The sequence below is a fragment of the Fistularia commersonii genome, chromosome 35, assembly GCF_037954325.1.
Source record: "Fistularia commersonii isolate RoL2024-O1a breed Wild chromosome 35, RoL_Fcom_v1.0, whole genome shotgun sequence".
In the NCBI taxonomy this organism is placed as follows: domain Eukaryota; kingdom Metazoa; phylum Chordata; class Actinopteri; order Syngnathiformes; family Fistulariidae; genus Fistularia; species Fistularia commersonii.
Window position 1 is genome coordinate 1,008,713 of NC_141318.1, and position 21,941 is coordinate 1,030,653.

The 21,941-nt window shown below is 46.8% G+C and overlaps 2 protein-coding genes across 3 annotated transcripts; one reads left to right on the top strand and one right to left on the bottom strand.

Moving 5' to 3' along the window:
* Positions 1–41: 41 nt before the first annotated feature.
* Positions 42–12,766, bottom strand: gemin5 (gem (nuclear organelle) associated protein 5). 2 transcript variants are annotated; one of them, XM_086142643.1, is made up of 27 exons: positions 12,436–12,766; positions 10,255–10,409; positions 9,964–10,145; positions 7,744–7,892; positions 7,594–7,671; positions 7,384–7,519; positions 7,139–7,301; positions 6,850–7,062; positions 6,683–6,768; positions 6,515–6,597; positions 6,297–6,433; positions 6,153–6,226; positions 5,860–6,080; positions 4,695–5,006; positions 4,426–4,617; positions 4,293–4,346; positions 4,090–4,212; positions 3,910–4,005; positions 2,558–2,695; positions 2,337–2,484; positions 2,133–2,252; positions 1,844–2,054; positions 1,524–1,766; positions 1,259–1,421; positions 815–1,103; positions 634–715; positions 42–563 (listed from the first exon to the last, which is right to left on the bottom strand). In XM_086142643.1, the coding sequence occupies exons 1-27, from the start codon at positions 12,572–12,574 to the stop codon at positions 408–410; spliced, it is 4,143 nt and encodes a 1,380-aa protein (XP_085998769.1). In that variant the 5' UTR covers positions 12,575–12,766; the 3' UTR covers positions 42–407. The 2 variants fall into 2 exon arrangements, with proteins under 2 accessions (XP_085998769.1, XP_085998767.1); XM_086142641.1 differs by having other exon boundaries at positions 7,594–7,892.
* Positions 12,767–13,107: 341 nt separating this feature from the next.
* On the top strand, positions 13,108–19,298 carry mrpl22 (mitochondrial ribosomal protein L22). Its single transcript, XM_086142948.1, has 7 exons — positions 13,108–13,139; positions 13,230–13,272; positions 13,758–13,884; positions 13,961–14,026; positions 14,183–14,260; positions 15,918–15,987; positions 19,033–19,298. The coding sequence occupies exons 1-7, from the start codon at positions 13,115–13,117 to the stop codon at positions 19,239–19,241; spliced, it is 618 nt and encodes a 205-aa protein (XP_085999074.1). The 5' UTR covers positions 13,108–13,114; the 3' UTR covers positions 19,242–19,298.
* The last annotated feature ends 2,643 nt before the right edge of the window (positions 19,299–21,941 follow it).

The window sequence follows — 21,941 nt, forward strand, 5'->3', positions numbered from 1 at the left end:
TCCAGCAGCAGCTCATGCATTTATTCGCTCAAGCTAGGAGTTGTTTACCAGGGTCGGTAAGTTGGTAGAACCTCGGTTCTTCTTCTAACCGTGAAGATATTAAGAAGTTATCCAACAGGTTGGAAAACTTTAGATCTCAGGAGGTTTGAGTCAGAAGAACATCTTGGAGAAAACAAAACGGCTAGAAATGTTGGTTAGCGTTAGCGCCTCCGACACATCGGGGAGTTGTGGGTTTTTCAGGAGAGGAGGAGAACCCAGCGTGGTCTTCAGCTCCACAGCCAGATGTTTTGAGGAAAACCAGTGTTTCTGTCAGTTTGGGTTTTTTTTTTTTTTATTCAACAGAACGTCAGATCGGTGAAAAAAAAAGGGCAAAAAAAAAAAAAAAAAGTCTGTACAGGAGAAGATCTTCAGGTCAGGAACCTCCGCGAGGCCCTCAGGATGGACGGGCTGGTGCCGTAGGTCCTCAGAAGATCCCTGGCCCGGTTCTGGAGGCTCTCCGGGACGTCGTCGCCGAGGTGCAGGAGGAGCAGGCAGCACTCCAGCACGTCGGGCCGGGGGAACGTCTGAGGAGCAAAGTGCAGGTCCAACTCTCAGACCACGTTCCACTCTTCTCGCAAAACCTTCTGTCTCTACCTTGATGGCTTCGGGCAGCTCCTCCAGGTTCTTCTGGTGCTGGGACATCCTGGTGGACAGGGAGAGGAGGTTCTCCTGCTCGCTGAGGGACGACCACACACACACACACACACATGAGAAAACACCCAGTGAGTTTCCATCTCATCTTCTCACCGACGTCCTCCGGCTCTGCTCTCCTCACCCGGCGTCCTGGCGTCGGTCCGTCTGGCCGCCCTGGCGGTGCCGCAGCATCATGGCCGCCAGACGCTCCTGGACCTCCGCCACGTTCCTCTGGTCGGCCTGGAAGGAGGCGTGGAGCTCCGACAGCAGCAGCGGCAGCGAGGAGGCGTCCGTCTTCTGACCGCCGTCTTGGAACGTCCACCATCTTTGGTAGAGACGGTGGTAGAGCACGAACGCTTGCAGGCTGGCGGCGGCGGCGTCTTCAACGTCAGGTGTTCCAGAACGTTCCTCAGAGTAAACCCGGACGTCACCTGAGGAGAAAGGACATTTTATTTAGCTTTGAATTTTGGCTTTTCTGAACATAGGGACGTCTGGTGAGGAACATCTAGAGAGGTGGAGGTGTGAAGGACCAGAGAGGGGTTGAATGGAAGGTGGACGCAGATGCTCTGGAGGTTCTCGGACGTACCGTCGGGGAACAGTGCCCTGCAGAAGTCGGCGAAGGCGGCGAGATGCCCGGCGTCCCGGAGCAGCGCCGCCGCTCGCCACAGCTCCGTCAGCAGGCCGCCGTCGTCGCCTAGCAACCGGCTCAGCGCCGCCCGAGTCAGGTGAAGAGAAGATTGCAGCAGCACCTGGATGGAGATGGTGATGACGATCACGTTTTAGACGTTGGCGTGGGAGGCGGAGCTTAGCCTGGACCATCCGGCAAAGTGCAGAAGACGAGGAGGGAGGACCTGTCCGAAGGGGACGCTAGCGCTCGCCGTCGGGCTTTGCGCGGACGCCATCTCCCGCAGGAGGTCCTCCGCGGACTCGCGCCGCACGCCGAAGTGCAGGTCCCAGACGTCCCGCACGCGGTCCAGGAGGGCGGCGCCGGGCTCGGCCCAGGCGTGGGCGGAGCGGCGTTGAGCGGGCGGAACCCCGTCGTTCGCCAGCGCCGACGTCAACAGCTCGGCCGCGCACAGGTGCAGCCTGTGGACCTGCGGACGACCCGCCAGAGATGTTCTCCGAGGGTTCTCCTGGAGCGCCGGAGAACCTCGCCGTGGTGGATACCGACCTGCATGGTCCCCTGGGAGCTCAGCACTTCCTGCGCCGCCACCCAGTCGTGCGCGGCGGCCAGATCTTTGGCGCAACGCAGCGCCAAACACTCGGCTAGCGTCGACTCCCCGGCGATCTTCGCCAGGGCGGCCGCCGCCCCCAGCGACACCGTGTCGTTCTTCCTGGCGATCACCTTGGCGGCGTCGAAACTGGCGCCGGCGGCGACGTAACTGCGAGACGAGAAGGAGGAGGATCATCTCTGCGGGCTTCGGGAGAACGAGGAGGAAGGAGACGCGGCGAGGATTCACCATTTAGCGGCGGCGGCGAAGTGTCCGTCTTTCTCCAGCGCCGACGCCCAGCCCAGGTACAGATCCTTCAGGACGGGGTCGTCGGGCGGCAGCCGAGCTTTAGCAAGAGCCACCGCCTCCCTGACACACACACACACACACACACACATGGAGATCAGTCTCCAGGCCTGCTAACGTTCAGATGTTCCTCCTCCCTGCAGACACCTGTGGAGTTTGTGCGTCCGCAGCAGCTCGACGGCGTCCGGCAGCTTGTTGATTGACAGCAGGTGCGACGCCGCCTTCAGGTGCTGCTCCTGCAGACACAGCTGCTTCACGTAGGCGTCCACCGTCCGCCGCCACACTCCGAAACCACCTGTCCACACACACACACACACTTTTAAAACACCATCCTTGACGCGTTAGCGGCTTAGAAAACAGTGCGTTACCCATCGGCGCCATGGAGAGCAGGTGGTCGTCCAGCTCGCCCCTGGCCGCCGCCAGCTGCAGCGCCCCCTCCAGGTCGCCGCTCCACAGCCTCAGGTAGACCAGGGAGTCGAAGTGACCCGCCTCCAGGTGGCCCTGCTCTGCAGGAGAACACGCCGTCGCTAACTTTGTTTCAATTTTCCACGGCGGAGACGGAGTTTGCTGAGATTTTGTACTTTAGATTCAGGAGCGCCGCTAGCTAGCTAGCCTAGCCCAGTGATAGCGCCACCTCGTGGGCCGCGGGAAGCAATAACAACTCCCGACTAGTAGCGGCGCTAACGCATCAGTCAGTTGTTACTTTAACCAGCTCCATAAATAAGGAGACGCTCGGCTAGCTGGAAACAAACAAGATGGAGAAATATTTTAAATGGAAAAAATGAAGACGACCCCCCGCCAAAAAGTACATCTTTGCGCGAGTACGGCTTGGTAAACGGAGGTAGCACCCAGTGTGTGTGCAGTGTGTGTTAGCGTCGGCTAACGAAGCACTGGAGCCGTCAAAGCTACAGCGGCGCCTGCAGACCAAGCATCCGACGCTTGTGGGAACGCCGGTGGAATTTTTCAAGAGAAAAGAAGCAGAAAAGATGGATGGTGTCACTGACTGGGAACTCTAAACGTGCACTGAAAGCTAGCTAGCTCGTAGCCAGACGTGTGGCACAAAGTAAGAAACCATTTTATTTGACAAGATTTTTGCTTGGTAAACTGGAAGTGGATTTGGTTTATTGAACTGAATACAAATCAAAGCTGGTCCAGGACGATTGGATGGTTTTAAAAAGAGGAGCGGCTTCGTAAAGCGGCGGAAAACGTGCTAATTGTATTTAGCAACATGTAGCATTGAAACTGCACTTGAAGACATTTCAGCCTTCGTCACCGAGGATCTTCTCGTCTGAATCTGAAGGTACCTGCCAGGGTTTTGGCCGGTTCCAGGTTATGGGCTAATGGCTGTTGTTATGCTAATGGTAGCTGTTATGCTAATGGCTGTTGTTATGCTAATGGGACAAAAGAGCTACTTGGATTAGAGTGCGAAAAGCTGAAGCTAAGCTAAGGAGTGGAACGTGTTGGATCACATGGACTGAAGCTAAGGGGGAAGTTCTGATGGTGGATCTGGTTTGGCCACCATGAGAAGATTCAGACAGGAATACACCAGAACCTGGACCACGGAGAACCTCCAGGGACACGCAACATCAAGTGTGCAGCCAGTGAGTTAAATGATAAAATGAAAAAAAAAAAAAAAGGATTTTATTCCAATTTAAAAATCGAAAGGCAGGCTTGGATTCATTTTAACTCCCACGTCCAGGTTCTACAGGAGAAACCGTACCTTCAGCCTGGAACATCTGCTGCAGCGCCCGGCGGTCCGAGAAGAGCCCGAGGTGGACGTGGTCTCCTCGGCCCGGCACGCAGCCGGCAGGAGGCGCTGGAGAAAACACACACATGTAGATAAGAGAGCTTTCACCGCGGGTTCCTGGAAGCGTCCAATCAGGCGGTCCGGTGGCCTCACCGCCGTGTGTGACGGCGGCCAATGCGAGGCAGTCCTGCAGAAGCTCCTCCCGCGGCCGGTGGTCCATGCAGGTGCTGATCGGCAGCATGGAGCGCGGCTTCTTCTTCCTCAGCGACGTCGGTTCTGGGGAGTTCAAATCAAAACAAACAGGGTTACCATGGAAACACTCCCATCGGCGAGGTTTCCGGAAGATTCCGACGTACCGGGTTTGTCCTTGACGACGAAAACGGCGGGTTTCTTCAGCGACTCCGCGCCGGCTGGAGAGGAGAGACCTCAAAATAAAAGTCTGGACGTCTTTACGCTGACTTTTCTTTTCTTCTGAAAGGATTCAAGAACCTGGCAGATGTTTCCTGAGGTCTCCTGGAGGAGGAGAACCGTCATCCTCCTCGTCCTCGGACGGCTCCGGCGCCGCCTCTCCATCCGGAACCGCCTCCCCGTTTGTGTCCGCCGCCGCCGCCACCTTCTTGTTCTTCTTCTTCTGCTTGGGGTTGGTCTTCATCTTCTCCTTCAGGTCCATCATCTTCTTCCCTGCAGGCCGGAGATAGCGGACGGTTCTCAGGACGCCAAACATCGGACTATCGTCGCCTCCCGCTTGGCGGCCTCACCCTTGGGCGGCTTGGTGAACTCCTGCTTGGAGATCCTCCACTCCTGCACGGTGAAGTCCTTCCCGCCGGTCCAGACCAGGTCCGGGTCCAGGGGCGACCAGTCCACGCTCAGAAGGTAGCCCGCGTGGCCGCGGTAGTTGCAAATGGCCGCCTCCTGCAGGACGTCCCACACCTGCGCCGTGCCGTCGTAGGACGCGGTGACCAGCCGGGCGGCGTGATGTGGGCTCCACGCCATCGACGTGATCTTCGCCGTGTGGCCGCACAGACGGCGGAACGGCTCCGTCACCACCAGGGGGATCTCAGGAGGGTTCTCTGAGGAACACACACATGGAGAGCAACCTTAAGATTCAAGGTAGGGAGGGCTCAGTAGGGGGCGGAGCCAATCGGCTGACGGCGGGGTGAGAGGCGGGGTTTGATCCGCAGGGCGGGGCTGTCAATCATAGTGTCAGCTGTCAATCACAGGTCAGCTGTCAATCACAGGTCAGCTGTCAATCATAGTGTCAGCTGTCAATCACAGGTCAGCTGTCAATCACAGGTCAGCTGTCAATCACAGGGTCCACACATATCGGACAGGTGACCTTTCAACTTCTTACTCCTATGGATGGTTTACAGAACCAAGGCAGGAGAACATGGAGAGGATCCAGGAAGGAGACCATGGGGAGAACCCAAGTAAGATAACGTGGAGAAACCAGCAGGAGAACATGGGAAGAATCAAGGAGGGAGAAGAGGCTTGAGAACATGGATAGAATCCATGGAGGAGAACATGGAGAGAAAGCAGATGATCCAAGCAGGAGAACATCAGAAGAACCCGGGCAGGAGAACATGGGGAGAACCCAAGTAAGATAACGTGGAGAAACCAAACAGGAGAACATGTGGAGAACATTGGACGAATCAAGGAAGGAGAAGGTGGAGAAGCTGGAGAACATGGAGAGGATCCAGGAAGGAGAACTTGTGGAGAACCCAAGTAAGATAACGTGGAGAAACCAGCAGGAGAACATGGGAAGAATCAAGGAAGGAGAAGAGGCTGGAGAACATGGATAGAATCCATGGAGAGAAAGCAGATGATCCAAGCAGGAGAACATCAGAAGAACCCAAGCAGGGGAACCCAAGTACGAGCAAATGTGGAGAACCCATGGATCAGGACCTCCTGGCGGTGAGGTCTCACCTATCAGCGGGCCGAGGTCGTGGACGAAGACGATGGCGTTGCTGGACCCCGAGGCCAGGAGGCCGTGCAGCCGCGGCGCCGGGCCCTGGTCCTGGAGGTCCTGGAGGTCCTGGTCCAGGCCTCGGCGGTCGTGGTGCCACCTGAGGGCGTTGATGATCTTGTGGTGCTGCTGGATGCTGCACAGCAGCCTCAGGTCCGGGGCGGCGTACACCTCGATGGACCTGCGGAGGAGAAACATCTAGCGGAACCGAGAAGATCCCGCGCCGGGCGGACGCCGCCGTCGACTCGCTCACCCGTCCTCGTTACCGACGGCGACCGCCTTCCCGTCCGGCTTCCAGCTCAGATCCGTGTGCGGCGCCAGCTTGTGCTGTCGGACGGAGATGTTTTCAAGTCCGACCGGGTGAAGAACCTCGAGGAACCCGGTGGAGAACCCTCACCTTCACGCGGTTGGTCTCCCTGATCAGCCCGTCGATGTCGGACGCCTCGCCGCTCAGCCTCGCCGGGTCGTGCTGCAGGATGACGCCCTCGCCGGCGCAGCTGTACAAGCTGAAGCTCCGCCTCCCCTCGGATGCTTCTACACACACACACACGTGTGTGTGACGTGTGTGTGTGTGTGTGTGGGGTTGTGTTGCCATGGATACCGGCGAGAACCTACCAGACGCCAGCGGGGGGACGGCGGGCCCCCAAGACAGAGCGTAGATGGTCTTCCTGTGGTAGGAGCTGGAGATCTGCGGCGGCCTGAGGAGGAGGAGAAGGTCGCCGTGCTTCATCAAGGCTGAGAAGGTGAAGAAGAAGAAGAAGGTCCTGAGGAACGTTGTCTCACTTGTTGGAGAAGACCTCGTAGATCCCGACCTTCCCGTCTTCGGTTCCGAAGGAGAGGGTTCCCTCTTTGGTCGGGTGCCACGCCAGCTGGTCAGGAGACACAACGGACGCTCAATTCCACGGCTCTCCCGGACCTGCTCAAGGATCTTCTCCGGGAGGCGTCCTTACCGCCGTGACCTTGGACTTGATGCCCTGCCAGAAGGTCCTGGTGTCGTACTGGTTGCGTGCGGAGAGCGTGCTCCACATGCGGATCATGTGGTCGCCCACGCCGAGCGCCAGGCAGCCGGCGCCCACCGGCGAGAAGGTCAGGGCGTAGACGAAGCCGGCCAAGGTGGGGAGGGTCCACCTGCACTCCAGGGAGGACACGTCCCAGCACTTGATCTGAGGAACCGGCGGAGATCCTTCAGCCGGGGCTCGAACAATCGAGAACGTCCGAGGAGCGGGAGCGACCACTCGCCTCTCGGTCCATGGAGGTGCTGACCAGAAGCTCCCTGCCGTCCCTCAGGACCACCGAGCAGGTGTTGAAGACGATCCTGCTGTGGTTCTGCCCGTCCGAGGAACCGAAGAGCGTCCACTTCTGCTTCCCCGTCCTGGTCAGGTCCCACAGCAGAAGCTCCCCGCTGGATCCCACACACACACAGAAGAGCCGGACCTCAGAGGAACCTCTCGTGAGAAGATGGCGGAGATCTTCTCCGCACCCACCTGAAGCAGCTGGTCACCAGCTGCGTGTCTCGACCTCGCGGCCACAAGACGCTCAGCCAGAGACGTTCCTTCACCGTCGGGTCCACGGCGGAGGAACCTCGCCGCTTCAGGTACGGCAGCTTCAAGGTGGACACCCCTGGAGGAGGAGGTTCGTGCGTTTGGAGCCGGGAGAACCTGGAGGTTCCACGCAGAGAAGAAACCGGAGCTCACCTCTTCCCCTGGCCGTGCTCCAGATGTGGACCGTCTGGTCTCGGCCGCCGGACGCCAGGTAGCAGCCGCCGTCGGACGCTGCGGCGAGAAGATGATGAGCGAGAAGAACCGCGTTTCCGTCGGCGGAGGAACGGTTCTCCACCGGGGTACCTTCTCCGTTCTCCTGCCGGTGGAGAGCGGCCTCGCCGGGCCGCGGCGCCCACGCCAGGGAGTGGATCTCGTCCTCGTGGCCGCGGAGGCGATGCGTCACCTCGCCTTTCTTGCTGACGTCCACCAGCGCGATCATCCCGTCCTTGTAGCTGGAGATGGAGGAGGAACGTCCGGTAATCTGATTACACTGATCGGGTTAAGATTACAGTACTCACACACACACACACACACGTTTTCTTAGATGCATCGCGGTAAGATGAAGATTCAGTTTGAAATCTGGTTTTATTTGGAAAGACTTCTTCTGGAAGGAGATCTTTGCTTGTGTTTTTTTTTTGGAAATCCAGCTATTTAAAAAAAATAAAAAAATATATATATATATATTTTTTTAATTTTTTTCAGCTTTTTTTTGTTTGTTTTTTTATTCCAGATGTTTTTATATCCAGCTTTTGAGTAAATCCAGCTTTTTGTTTTTTTTTTTTTTTTCAGGGAAATCCAGCTTTTTTTTTACTTTTTTTGTAAATCCTGCTTTTTTTTCATGTTTTTTGGGAAATCAAGCTTTTTCTTGGTTTTTATGGGGAAATAAAGCTTTTTTTTCCACTCTTTAGGGGGGAAATCCAGCCTTTTGTTTTTTTTTTTTTAATACTGTTTATACAATTTCTCCTATTATTTATTATTGTTATGTTTTACTTGAAACTCTGGCACAACAATTTCCTTCGGGATAAATAAAGTTGTTCTTATTCTTTTTTTTTTTTCTTCCTGTTTTTGGGGAAATCCAGCTTTTTTAGTTTTTTGTAAATCCAGCTTTTTTTCCTGTTTTTTTGGGAAATCAGCTTTGTTTTTCTAGTTTTTTGGGGGAAATAAAGCTTTTTTTCCCTGTTTTGGGGGGAAATCCAGCCTTTTCATTTTTTTTAATACATCCAGCTTTTTTTTTTTATTTCCTACTATTATTTATTATTGTTTTGTTTTACTTGAAACTCTGGCACAACACTTTCCTTCAGGGTACATAAAGTTGTTCTTATTCTTTTTCTTATTTTTTTTTCCTGTTTTGGGGGAAATCCAGCTTGTTTTCTATATTTTTTTTTTTTTTTTCACACTGTTTATACAATTTCCTACTATTATTAATTATTGTTATGTTTTACTTGAAACTCTGGCCCAACAATTTCCTTTGGGATAAATAAAGTTGTTTTAATTCTTTTAGTTTCCTGTTTTGGGGGAAATCCAGCTTTATTAGTTTTTGTAAATCCAGCTTTTTTTTCCAGTTTTTGGGCAAATCCAGCTTTTTTTCTATTTTTGGGGGAAAATAAAGCTTTTTTTTCCCTGTTTTGGGGTGAAATCCAGCCTTTTCATTTTTTTTTTCAAACATCCAGCTTTTTTTTTTTTTTTTTTAACAATTTCCTATTTTTTTTTAATTATTGTTATGTTTACTTGAAACTCTGGCACAACAATTTCCTTCGGGATAAATAAAGTTGTTCTTATTCTTTTTTTTCCTGTTTTTGGGGAAATCCAGCCTTTCCAGTTTTTAAAAAAAAAATTTTTTATACTGTTATACAATTTCCTACTATTATTTATTATTGTCCTGTTTTACTTGAAACTGGCACAACAATTTCTGTCGAGATAAATAAAGTTGTTTTTATTCTTTTTTTCCAGTTTTTTTGGGGGAAATCCAGCTTGTTTTCTATTTTTTGGGGAAAATAAAGCTTTTTTTCCCTGTTTTGGTGTGAAATCCAGCCTTTTCATTTTTTTTTTTTTTAAACATCCAGCTTTTTTTTTTTTTTTTTTTTTTAACAATTTCCTATTTTTTTTTTTTATTATTGTTATGTTTACTTGAAACTCTGGCACAACAATTTCCTTCGGGATAAATAAAGTTGTTCTTATTCTTTTTTTTTCCCTGTTTTTGGGGAAATCCAGCCTTTCCAGTTTTAAAAAAAAATTTTTTCATACAATTTCCTACTATTATTTATTATTGTTCTGTTTTACTTGAAACTGGCACAACAATTTCTGTCGAGATAAATAAAGTTGTTTTTATTCTTTTTTTCCCAGTTTTTTTTGGGGGGGGGGGAAATCCAGCTTGTTTTCAATTTTTTTTTTTTTCCAAATCCCCCTTTTTCCTTCTGATATTTAACATTCACTTTTAATTTTCTGTAAATTCCAACGATTACAAGTGAAATGGGGTAGTGTTTGCGAATATATGTGTGTGTGTGTGTGTGTGGATCTCCTCACCCCACAGCCACGCAGCTCCAGGCGTGAGGCGAGCAGGCCAGGCAGAAGATGCTCCTGGGCTCCGGGAAGAAGCTGGCCGAGTCTCCGGTGTGATACCAGTGGCAGAGCAGAACCCCCTTCTCGTCGCCGGACACCACCAGGTTCCTGTCGGCCGGCGACCAGTGCAGCGCCGTGACGGCGGCCTGAGGGACGGAGACGGTTACCTTCCGGCGCTTTCCGCGACTTCCCCCTTCATCCGTTTGGTTTTTCTGTACTTCCAGGATGAAGACGTCCGACTAGTTTTCCTCTCACCTGATGGGCGGCGACCTCCCTGAGCGCCGCCCTCCGCTCCGAGTCCCAGAAGATGACGGCGCCGTCGTTGGCCGAGCTGACGCACAGGTGGTCCAGGCCGTCGTGCCGGCAGAAGGAGAAGCCCGACACCAGGCCTCGGTGGCCGGACAGCTCGCCTGCGAGGACCAAAGGTCGCCGTTATTTTCTTCTCGTTATCACGCTCCGACACGCCGATTCCTTCGTCTGACGTCGGGGAATGTTTTCCGTTTCCAAAAGGGAAGTAAGAAATGTGTGGCGGCGGCGTGTTGATAGAATGAAATTAGCTTAAGACGTAAAAAAAAATCGAAGAGAAATTAAATGAATTTCGGAATGGAAAACGGATTCTTTTTGGATATATTATCATATTGTTTGCCTGCTTTCTGAAACCTCGACATGCAGAGGAGTCTTCATAAAAGATATACACACACACACACACATTTTTAGTTTTTTTGGGGGGGAAATTCACATTTTTTGTTTTTTCAGCAATCCATCTTTGTTATTCTTTTTTTTTTATTTTGGAGAATCCACCTCTTTAAATCCGGCTTATTTTGTTGTATTTCTTGGAAATCCAGCTTTTTCTTGTATATCATCGATCATTGAAACAAACACACACACACACACACACAAAATCTCTTTTAGTTTTTTTTTTTTTTAAATCCATATGTTTTGTTTTTTTAGCAATCCATTTTTGTTCTTTTTTTTTGTTGTTTTTTTTGGGAAAATCCACCTTTTTATGTTGTTTATAAATCCAGCTTATTTTGTTGATTTTTTTGGAATCCAGCTTTTTCTTGTTAATCATCGTTAAACACACACACACACACACACAAAATCTCTCTTTTTTTTAAAAAAATCCATATGTTTTGTTTTTTTAGCAATCATCTTTGTTTTTTTTGTTGTTTTTTTTTAAGGAAAATCCACCTTTTTATGTTGTTTTTTTTTTTTAAATCTGGCTTATTTTGTTGGATATTTTGGAAATCCAGCTTTTTCTTGTTAATCATCGTTAAACACACACAGACACACACACACACACATAGCTCTGAAAAAATTAAAACTACTGCAGAATTATCAGTTTCTTGGATTTGGCTATTTGTCTTTACATGTTTTTGGCTTATTTTTTACGATAATCTACTGACAACATAACTCAACATTTCCAAAAACTTTGATCTTTTTTCCAGTGTATAGAATGTCTGGATACTAATCAGTAAATGAATTATAAAGAAAAAAAATACATCAATAAATGTGTCGTACGTTCTATCACTTCATAAATAATTAAATGATCATCAAAAATTGTATGTTAAATAATATTGAATCGAAAAATATATTAAATTGTAATAAAATAAAGACAAATCAAGAAATATCACTATTTTTTGCCTTCTTTTAAAAAGAGTACTATTAAACAAAAGCTGTGCAACTGTGTGTGTGTGTGTTAGAAATGACGGCTAATCACACACACCAAGGGGGGTGGTTATTTAGTGTACCCCACAAAAACACACACACACAATCACTTTTCATTTTTTGGGGGGGGGATTTTTTGTTTTTATAGCAATCCATCTTTCTTTGTTTTTTGGAGGGAAATCCACCTTTTTGATGTTTTTTTTTAAATCCGGCTTATTTGGATGGATTTTTTGGGGAATCCAGCTTTTTTTTGTAAATCATAGATTATTGAAACACACACACACACACACACACACAGCTCTGAAAAAAATTAAAAGACCACTGCAGAATTATCAGTTTCACTGATTTGGCTAAAAAAATACTGATTTGGAAAAAAAATACATCAATAAATGTGTCTGACATTCAATGACTTTTAATACATAATTAAATAATCATCAATAATTGTATGTTAAATAATAATCAACAGATAAATATATTAAATCATAATAAAATAAAGACAAAAAAAGGAATACCACTTTTTTCGCCCCCTTTTAAAAAGAGTACTATTAAACAACAGTAAAGCTGTGCAACTGTGAGTGTGTGTGTGTGTGTGTGTGTGTGTGTGTGTTAGAGGAATGACGGCTAGTCACACACACCTGGGGGTGGGGGGTTATTGAGTGTACCCCCTCCTCAAACACACACACACACACACACACACACACACACACACACACACACACACACACACACACACACACACACACACACACACACACACACAGGACTCACCCAGCACCCTGCAGGAGGCTGAGATGTCAATCAAACAGATGACGTTTTTGGTTCCGACGCCTAATAAACCGGCACCGTTGACGTCACTGCACCGGGAACAGTACCAGTTCGGTGAGGCGGGCAGCGACCGTTCGTGCATGGCGTCTCCCGGTTTTTTCCGTTATTTTGAAGAAAAATCCTGAAAAGAAAATCCCCAGAAAGAAGTTCTCACATGGTACCTGCTAGCCTGTGAGGTTGAAGCTACTGCCGTAAAGTAGCTCGGTGTCGTAAAAACTACAGGACGCTCGTTGAGTCAAACCGTGCTGCTTCGCTTAACTTTTCTAAAGTTTTTAAATCAGGGCGGCGACTAAAAGTACGAGAGCATTTTGAAAATAATAAAACGGTGTTATTTCGAGTTATATTTTTAGGTGATTTTGGATGAGCACATCGCATACAACCAACGCAAAACCACTTCCGATCTCAAATTTAACAATGACGAGTAAACCCTTTTCGCAACTCTCGAAGTTCTTATTCGTATTAGTTTATTAAACCGTTAAAATACTCTTAAACGCTTTCATTTATACCTGCGAATTTGCTCTTTTTCTTGATTTTATGTAGCCCGCCACAGCAGTAAAGTTAGCTCAGGAAAAAACCCATCGTAAACTCTGCTGCCGTAAATCGATGTGTCGTAAATTCCAACATGGCCGCCGCCATGACCGGTCGCGGTAAGAGCGATGTCACCATAAGTATCCACAAATTAGCCGCCGTTTTCATCTAAATTGTGGAGCTGACGATGTTTTCGCTTTCTTTTACAGGCGCCGGTTTTATTCGTGGCCTCTGCGGCTTTTTACACCCACGGTAAGACCCGGAAACAGTATTAGTCGTGGTTCGTATATTAGCATCGATGCTAACATGCTATCACCAGCGGCGTGGAAGAGTATTCTTTCACACCAACACCAGCTTTCATCATGATTTTAAATCTAATAAATCACTCGTAAAGTACAAATATACATTTATGTGTGTAAATACCAGGGCAGATAGTTGATAGGTAATGAGACTTAGCAGACGAGCGAAGTCGATAGTGGCAAACTCATTACACACTATTATTGAGAAAAGTGAAGTCGCCCAGAAAAAGCAGATCGGGAAAAAAAATAGCTTATTTGTTTAATTATATAACGAAGTTGCGAATCATAATCCCGTCTCAATCTAGATCAGGGTTGTCAAACTGAAAAGCGGACGTCTCACAAATCCGTATTTTTGCTCAGGCCAACATCAGCTTTTTATCCCGATACAAGACATCGCAAACCTTCATCACGCATTTTCTTCCTTAAATTCCTTCCCAGATTATCGAGCCCGATTTCCCAGATTACCGATCTCCACACCACCGCCTGCCTGGAGTCCAAGCTGTGGGAGAAGAAGAACCTGAAGGTGTTTCCTCCTCAGCTGCCGGACGAGCCCAGACGTCCAGCGGTGAGTCCTCCTGCAGCCTTTGTGTCTCTGCAACATTATCAACCTTGTGATGTTTCTTTCTTTCTTCTCGTCACAGGAGATCCATCACTGCAGGAGACAGATCAAGTACAGCAAAGACAAGATGTGGTACTTGGCCAAAATGGTGAGAAGCGGAGAAGCGATTTGGTTTCCGAAAGCCGGCGGAGCCTCCGGGGAGGTCATGAGGTCGTGTCTCGGACGGCGAGCTAGAGATCTGCATCTTCTCTCTTCTCATCTCCGACCAACCTGAGGTGGTTCTCTTGGTTCTCCTCCCTCGCAGATCCGCGGGTTGAGCATCGACGAGGCCGTCGCTCAGCTGGAGTTCAACGACAAGAAAGGGGCCAAGATCATGAAGGAGGTGTGTAGATCCTCCTCCAGGAAACCGCCTCTCAGAAAATCACTGATATTAGATATTAGCTTACATGGCAAATATTATAATATACTGCTCAAAAAAATAAAGGGAACACATGAACAACACAACGTAACTCCAAGTCAATCCCACTTGTGTGAAATCATAGTGTCCACTCAGGAAGCAACACACATTCATTTGGACTTGTTTTAAGGACATTACATCAAAGTTGGATCAGCCTGGAGTTTGTTTTTACACTTTAATTTGGAGTGTGATTCCTAATCCAGACCTCCATGGGTTGATACAATTGATTTCCATTGATCTTTTTGTGTGATTTTGTTGTCAGCACATTCAACTGTGTAAAGAGCAAAGTATTTTATAAGAATGTTTCATTCATTTAGATCTAGGATGTGTTTTTTAAGTGTTCCCTTTATTTTTTTGAGCAGTGTATATTATATTGTATTTAAGACCATAAAACACTCTATAGCCTTGACTTTGACACTTTATAGTTTTATTTGTATTTCTTATTCCCTTTTTTTTTACTGTTTTCCTATTATTTATTATTGTTATGTTTTACTAGAAACTCCAGCACTACAATGTCCTTCGGGATAAATAAAGTTGTTCTTATTCTTATTATAACCTTTTAATCGTTTGAGTAAAATTAATTCCACATTTTAGTCAAGTCATTAAAAATCATTACTTCCATGATTCAAAACATTCCTTAGTGTCTTTAAGCTGTTTTCCAGATTTCCAAGTGGTTTCTCGTCTTGTTTTCTATTTTCGTATCTCGACTGGAGGATTTTTCTTTTTAAGAACCTTAAGTTTAAATGTTATGATTTAAAACGATTCAGGAATAAAACCGTCATTTCCGAACAATGAGACGCTACTTTTTTCCGCTTAAACAACGACACGGCTAATTTATTACGGCTAATATATTATCGCTAATTTATGACTTTAACGGTTTTAGTGCGCAGGAGGAAGACCGATATAGAGAAAATGGACGGATGGACTTTTCCTTGTGTTATTTATTTATTTTTATCTATTCATGAACTTATTTATTATTAAGATAAGATTTACTTTATCGATCCCCAAAGGGGACATTCGTTGTCACAGCGGCGCGACAATAACCATATCGATAAATAACGGATATAAAATAGGAGAAACCAGTGACGACAACAACAGCGAGGATAAAAAGAAATAACAGAATGAAAAAAAAAAGAGGGTAAAGGTTTAAAAAACAAGGATTAAAATAAGATAGATAACGGAAATATGACATGACGGTCGTGGCAGCACAGATAAGATTATTGATCCCCATCGGGGAAATTAACAGTTTCAGTATCAATAAATATGAATATAAATAGACAGCAGAGAGAAAAACAACAAGGATAAAAAAATAAAAATAAAAAATGATGCATCTCTGGCCGGTTCAGAGTTGTGTTAATTCATCTTTTTCATCAGCCTGTTCAGAAAAAAAAGCACTTCCGGTTCACATTTGTGGTTGTTACCAAAAGTTAGTGTGTAAATATCTCATAACACAATGTGGACACACAAGCACGGTTTAAAAATGCACACAGATTTATTTCGTTATTTTTAGCCGTTGCGGCTTACGGTACGTAAATCCACGCATCACCCAGCTCTTTACACTTCCGTGTGTGTGTGTGTCCAGGTGCTGCTGGAGGCCCAGGAGATGGCAGTGAAGAACCACAACGTGGAATACAAGTCCAACCTTTACGTCGGTGAGTGGAAAAAACAAAGCTGAGCGGATTCATCATGAAATTAAAAGATATTGGAATTGGTTTTCAGTCCGATATTAATAACCGGTTGCCTGGGAACTCAATGACGATGAAGAAATGTAGAAAAAAAAAGGCATGCAGGGACTCAGCTGGAAGCTTCAACAGGCTGAATCGTCCAAAAGTGGATGAATGCCGACATAATTAGCGAATATAAGTGTTTTTATTTTTCACACGCTTTGAGAACGACGGCTTTTACAACAATGCTAGTAGCTTCCGTTTACGTTAATCCGTACGGACACCCCGTCACCAAAAAGACACGCAGAAATGCATTTGATGCGGCTTTTAAATTGAACGAAGACGGAAATACAGCTGCTGCTTATAAGTTAGGTGTCATTTATTGAATTAAAAGTAAAAAAAAAAGTATCCTGGAGCATCCTGCTGCATTGATATCTCATATTTTAACGGGGACACCTGTGGTTGGGGGTAAAAGTAGAAGCATTTTTGGGAATTTTCGGTATTTCTACTAAAATCACTCCCGGGAGTTAGTTTCCCGACCCCTGCAGTTACACCCCCTGTCCACTAGGGGGCGCCGTCGCCCCACTGACCCCCCGAATCGACGTCCCGGCGGCTGCTTCCCGGTCGGATGATAAACAAGTTAAGATGCAAAATGAAAAAATAAATAAAAGCGTGGAGTGTCGCAGCGGGCCGGTCCTTCAGAAGCCGAGGGCGGCGATAGAAGAGGCGGGGACGTCGGGTCCAATCAATAATGAGATCTTTAATTACTCCCCCTCGCCGCCGCCGCCGCCGCCGCCGCCTCTTATCTCGGCGCCGTTTGATTCATGTGATGAAATGAAATAATTAAATCTATTAAACCAGGCGGCGGCGCCCCGCGGCAGATTGATTCTCAGGGGGGGATTCAACTTCCAGAAACCCCTCCTTCTTCTCCTTCTCCCTTTATTTTACCGTAATTTCCGGACAATTGAGCGCACCTGAATACAAGCTGCAGCAAATTAAAATAACAAAATAAATCTATATGTACCTATAAAGGCCGCAGGTGTAACATGAGATACTTACATTCCGCATATTACTTTTTAATTAAATACAAACCGGTAACATCCACACAAACCTGTACCGACTGGAAATGCCTTTTTTTTTTTTTTTTCTTTTTTTTTTCGCCTGTAACGCAGCTGATAAAAAAAGATGAATAATAAATTAGACGAGGAAAAGTCCATCCATTTTCTTTGTCCTCCTCCAGCCGATCTCCATCTTCCTCCTCCTGAAATTGTTAAAAGTCGTCTTTTTCGGTGTCGGAATTGAACGTCCTCAGGGTTTCACCGTCGTTTCATCGGTGAAATGTTTTGGCGGCGCCGAAAACATCCATAAATGAGCCGTACGGTTGTTTGAGCCGCAGAGTTGGAAGCGTGTGGAAATATGAGCGTCTTTTAGTTTGGAAATAACGGAAGAGACTCCGAGGGGGAACCACAACCATGCTAAAGTTACCCAGTTAGCTAAACCGCCATCTTGGATTTCACCCTCTATTATTGTTATTATTATTATTAGTATCATTAGTATTATTAGTATTATTGTTATGATCATGATTAGTACGATTACTTTTATTATTATTATTAGTTGGAGTAGTGTAAGTGTGATTGTGATCATGATTGTTATTGTTATTAGTATTAGCATCTTTAGTATTATTGTTATGACGATGATTATTACGATTATTATTATTATTGTTATCGTTAGTTGAAGTAGTGTAATTGTGATTATTATTTTTATTATTATTATTATTGTTATTATGAGCATCATTAGTATAATTGTTATGATGATGATTATTGTGGTAATTATTATTGTTAGTTTAAGTAGTGTTATTATGATTATTATTGTGATTATGATTATGATTTTTATTATTATTATTATTAGCATCAGTAGTATTATTGTTATGACGATGATTATTACGATTACTTTTATTATTGTTATTAGTTGGAGTAGTGTTATTGTGATTATTATTGTGATTATGATCAGTATTGTTATTAGTATTAGCATCTTTAGTATTATTGTTATGACGATGATTATTACGATTATTATTATTATCGTTAGTTGAAGTAGTGTAATTGTAATTATAATTTTTTTTATTATTATTATTATTATTATGAGCATCATTAGTATAATTGTTATGATGATGATTATTGTGATAATTATTATTATTGTTGTTAGTTTAAGTAGTGTTATTATGATTATTATTGTGATTATGATGATGATTATTATCATTATTATTATTAGCATCAGTAGAATTATTGTTATGACGATGATTATTACGATGATCATTATTGTTAGTTGAAGTAGTATTATTTTGATTATTATTGTTATAAGGATTGGTATTATTATTGTGATTATTATTATTACTAGTAGTAGTAGTATCATTAGTATTATTGTTATGATGATGAACATTACGATTACTATTATTATTGTTATTAGTTGAAGTAGTGTTTCTGATTATTATTTTGATTATTATTGTTATTATTATTAGTAGTAGTAGTATCATTAGTATTATTGTTATGATGATGATGATGATTACAATTATTATTATTATTGTTAGTTGAAATAGTGTTGTTGTGATTATTATTGTTGTTATGATATTGATTATTATTATTAGCGCTTTAAGTACTTTTTTGGGGAGTTTGACACCTGCATCTGTCGCACTGAAGCTCCAGGTGTATCCAATAACAATAACAGTAATGATAATAATAATCAATAGCTGCTGAGTGTGATCTGATGTAATGGGTTACTTCCTGGGGCAAAACCTGGAGCCTCCTTTCTCCAGAAGAAGAAGAAGAAGAAGAAGAAGAAGAAGAAGAAGAAGAGGAGGAGGAGTTGGTCGCCGCCTCCGCCGCCCTTCAGTTCCTCGTCTCCGCCGCCACGCGGTTTGATTAAAAAGCGGCAGATTTCATTTCAGTTAAGGAGCTTCTCTTCTCACGGCTTTGACGGCGTCTCTTGTTGATCAACATCTCCTCCTCCTTCTTCTCCTTCTTCTCCTCGTCCCTGCAGCCGACTCGTACTCCAGCAAAGGGATGTACCTGAAGCGCATCCGCTACCACGGCAGGGGGATGTTCGGCATCATGGACCGCGTCTACTGCCACTACTTCGTCCGGCTGGTGGAGGGCCCGCCGCCGGGGAAGACGGAGAAGACCGGCCTGGACCAGGCCAAGGAGTACGTGGAGACCCTGAAGAAGAGGACCATCATCCACAGTCTGTAGACCCGCCTCCCCTTCCCTCGTGACCTTTGTAAATAAAGAAACGTAAATAAAGGAGTTCACGAGCGTGGCCTGGTTTTGTTTCCCGCGGATCATCCGGAGGTCCGTGAATGTTCTCCGAGGAGCACGTCTGGTGGAACCCCTCTGGACCAGGTGAACCAGACGCCAGGAGATAATTGCCGTTTTCTTCATTCGGATTATGAAGTCGTCTGTCTTTCCTTGCTCGTCCACAGGGGGGCGCCGGCGCGCCGCCACCCGGTCCGACGGTTTCTTCTCCGTCGGCGCCACAAGAGCCCGGAGGTCACCACGCCGGAGCACCAGGTGATCCTCCTCTTGGACCTTCTCATCTCAACAGGTGAGCCTTCGTGTTCTTCACCAAAACCCGCTGTTGCTATCAATAAATTGTACCCGCTCAGATATAAATCAGCGGGAAATGAACGAAACCAAAGCGGGGGGTTCCTCCAGGAGAGGAGATGTGGAGGTGATGGTGCAGGTTCTCCAGGGATGGGAGACCCTGGAGAACCTCCATCATCTTAAACGATGAGGAGAAAGCCGGCTCGGACAACCCGTAAATCAGCCGGGTTGTTACAGGAAGTGAATTATGTAACCCCCCCCCACCACCACCACCACCACCACCACCTCCTCACACACACACACACACACACACTCGCACACACACTTCCTCCTCTTCAGCTTGAGGAGATGGGAAAACAGGCGTCCAGCGTCGGGAGGAAGATTCAAACAGTCCGGACTCCATTATTCATGGCTGCTGAAATCAACACAAGCACACGGGAGGGGCGGCCATGCTGCTCTTCACCTTTTTAAAAAAAATATATATTTTATTTATTTCGCTTTCCCTCCTCTGCAGTGGAGGAGGAGGAGTCTTCCATGTTCTCCCGATGCCCGCCCTGGTTCTGCCGTCTTCCGAGAGCGGTCTGCGGGTTGGTTAGTCGTGGGTTCGTGGAAAAAAAAACAGTGGCGAAGATCCCAAAACACACTTTCAAAAGGGCTGCGAGGAGCAACGTATAAAAAAAAAAAAAAAGTCCCATCGGACGACAACTCCCAACCCTTTTATTCTGCAGTCTTCGAAATACAAACTTGTTTTTCTGCAGTTCACACACACACACTTGCACACACACTTTGCTGCCATCACAGTATGTTGTGGTATTCGGTCCTTTTGCGCCCTCTAGCGGCCGTAAGTGGAACTACACCCTGCCAGTGACGCGCCGTCCTCCTGAGTATTTCATACAGAAATGGAATAATTACTTTCTGGGTGTGTTGGCAGCCGAAAATACACCCGATAATACGACGCCGTCCGATAAATCCCTTCCTCCTTGGCAGGAAACGTCGCCGCTCACTCACTTTGCGAAAATGATCCCAAAGTTGCGGGGAAAGGGAAGCGTCTGGGTTTCGAAGCAGACGTCGGAGAGCGAGAACGGAGATGTTCCTCCTCCTCTAACACCTCCAGCACCTTTTGGCGAGGACGCCGCGGACACCGAAGGCTCTCGGGGTCATAAAACGGCCCGTAAGTGCCGGAGGACGAGTGTGTGTGTGTGTGTTGGAAGGCCAGGTGGAACAGCCCCCAGGTCTTAATGAGGAGCAGCGTTCCTCTTTCCCATTAATGAAATATTGATCCGCGGACGGCGTCTCACGGCGTCGGAGGGCTTTTAAAGCGCTCGCTCTCGACCGGCGCCTCCCGCCATTACGTTATGATGTTATTTCACAACATCGATGAAGCCCCGCCCCCTTCCCGTTTTCGTCGTTTCACCCAGACGGGCCCGATAAGGCGCCTTTTCGGCCCCGACTCGGTACAATCGGTCTCCGAGGCCCCCTGGGGAGGGAGGGGGGAGGAGGGAGGGGGCCCGGGGCCAAGTTTTAGACAAATAAAAACAAAAAAAAAAAACAGAAATATGAATGCGTGCCGGCGGTGGGATCCGTCTGTGCGCTCCAGATAAAGAATAATCCCGTGCAAATTCAGCCGGCTGCTGCCCGGCCTGCGTTTATTTTGGAATCTCTGCGCTGGAAAGCGGCGTTTTGTTTCTCTCCGCGTCGTCGAGCGTCACCGCGGCGACGAAACCTCCTCCCCCGCGGAGATGAAGGTGGTTGTAACCTCCCGTTTTAAAAATAGGCCTTCTCTTCGGTTCGGTAGATTCACTGCCGGCCTTCTTAACAGTTAGCTCGAAGCGCTAGCTCTGTTCCTCGGCCTCCTGGTCCTCATCTGCCGACAAAAAAAGGCTAGCAGATGCTAATAAAATGCCGGGGTGCTAGCTTGAGCAGAATTAGCCGGGCGATGTCATCGCCGAAGCATCGCCTTAGCGAGGAGCTCGGCTAATCGCAACATAACGTGTGCTACGGTGATGCTAATGTCGAATGAGCTAACCACAGTAGCATTGTGATGTTTTTTTTTAAATCTTGTGTTAACTAGCACATCAACACGACCGCCGTTCACCCTCTTTTTCACGTGTTAGCCCTTCGTTTTTGTTTAAAAAGTTTATTAGGACAGTGTGCAATTCCATTGTTTGTCCCAGATTGTAGCTCGAAGCTAATTTCCATCTGTAGTCCTGGGTCGGATTGATTGGTCCTCGCCCTCCGTCTGGCTTTTCGGGTTTACGGCGCTGCGTTTCCCTCGCGCTCGCTGGAATCAAAGCGTCGACGCGCCGCGCGCTGAGAATTTCCAGCCTCTTAAAAAGTAAGTGTGTGACC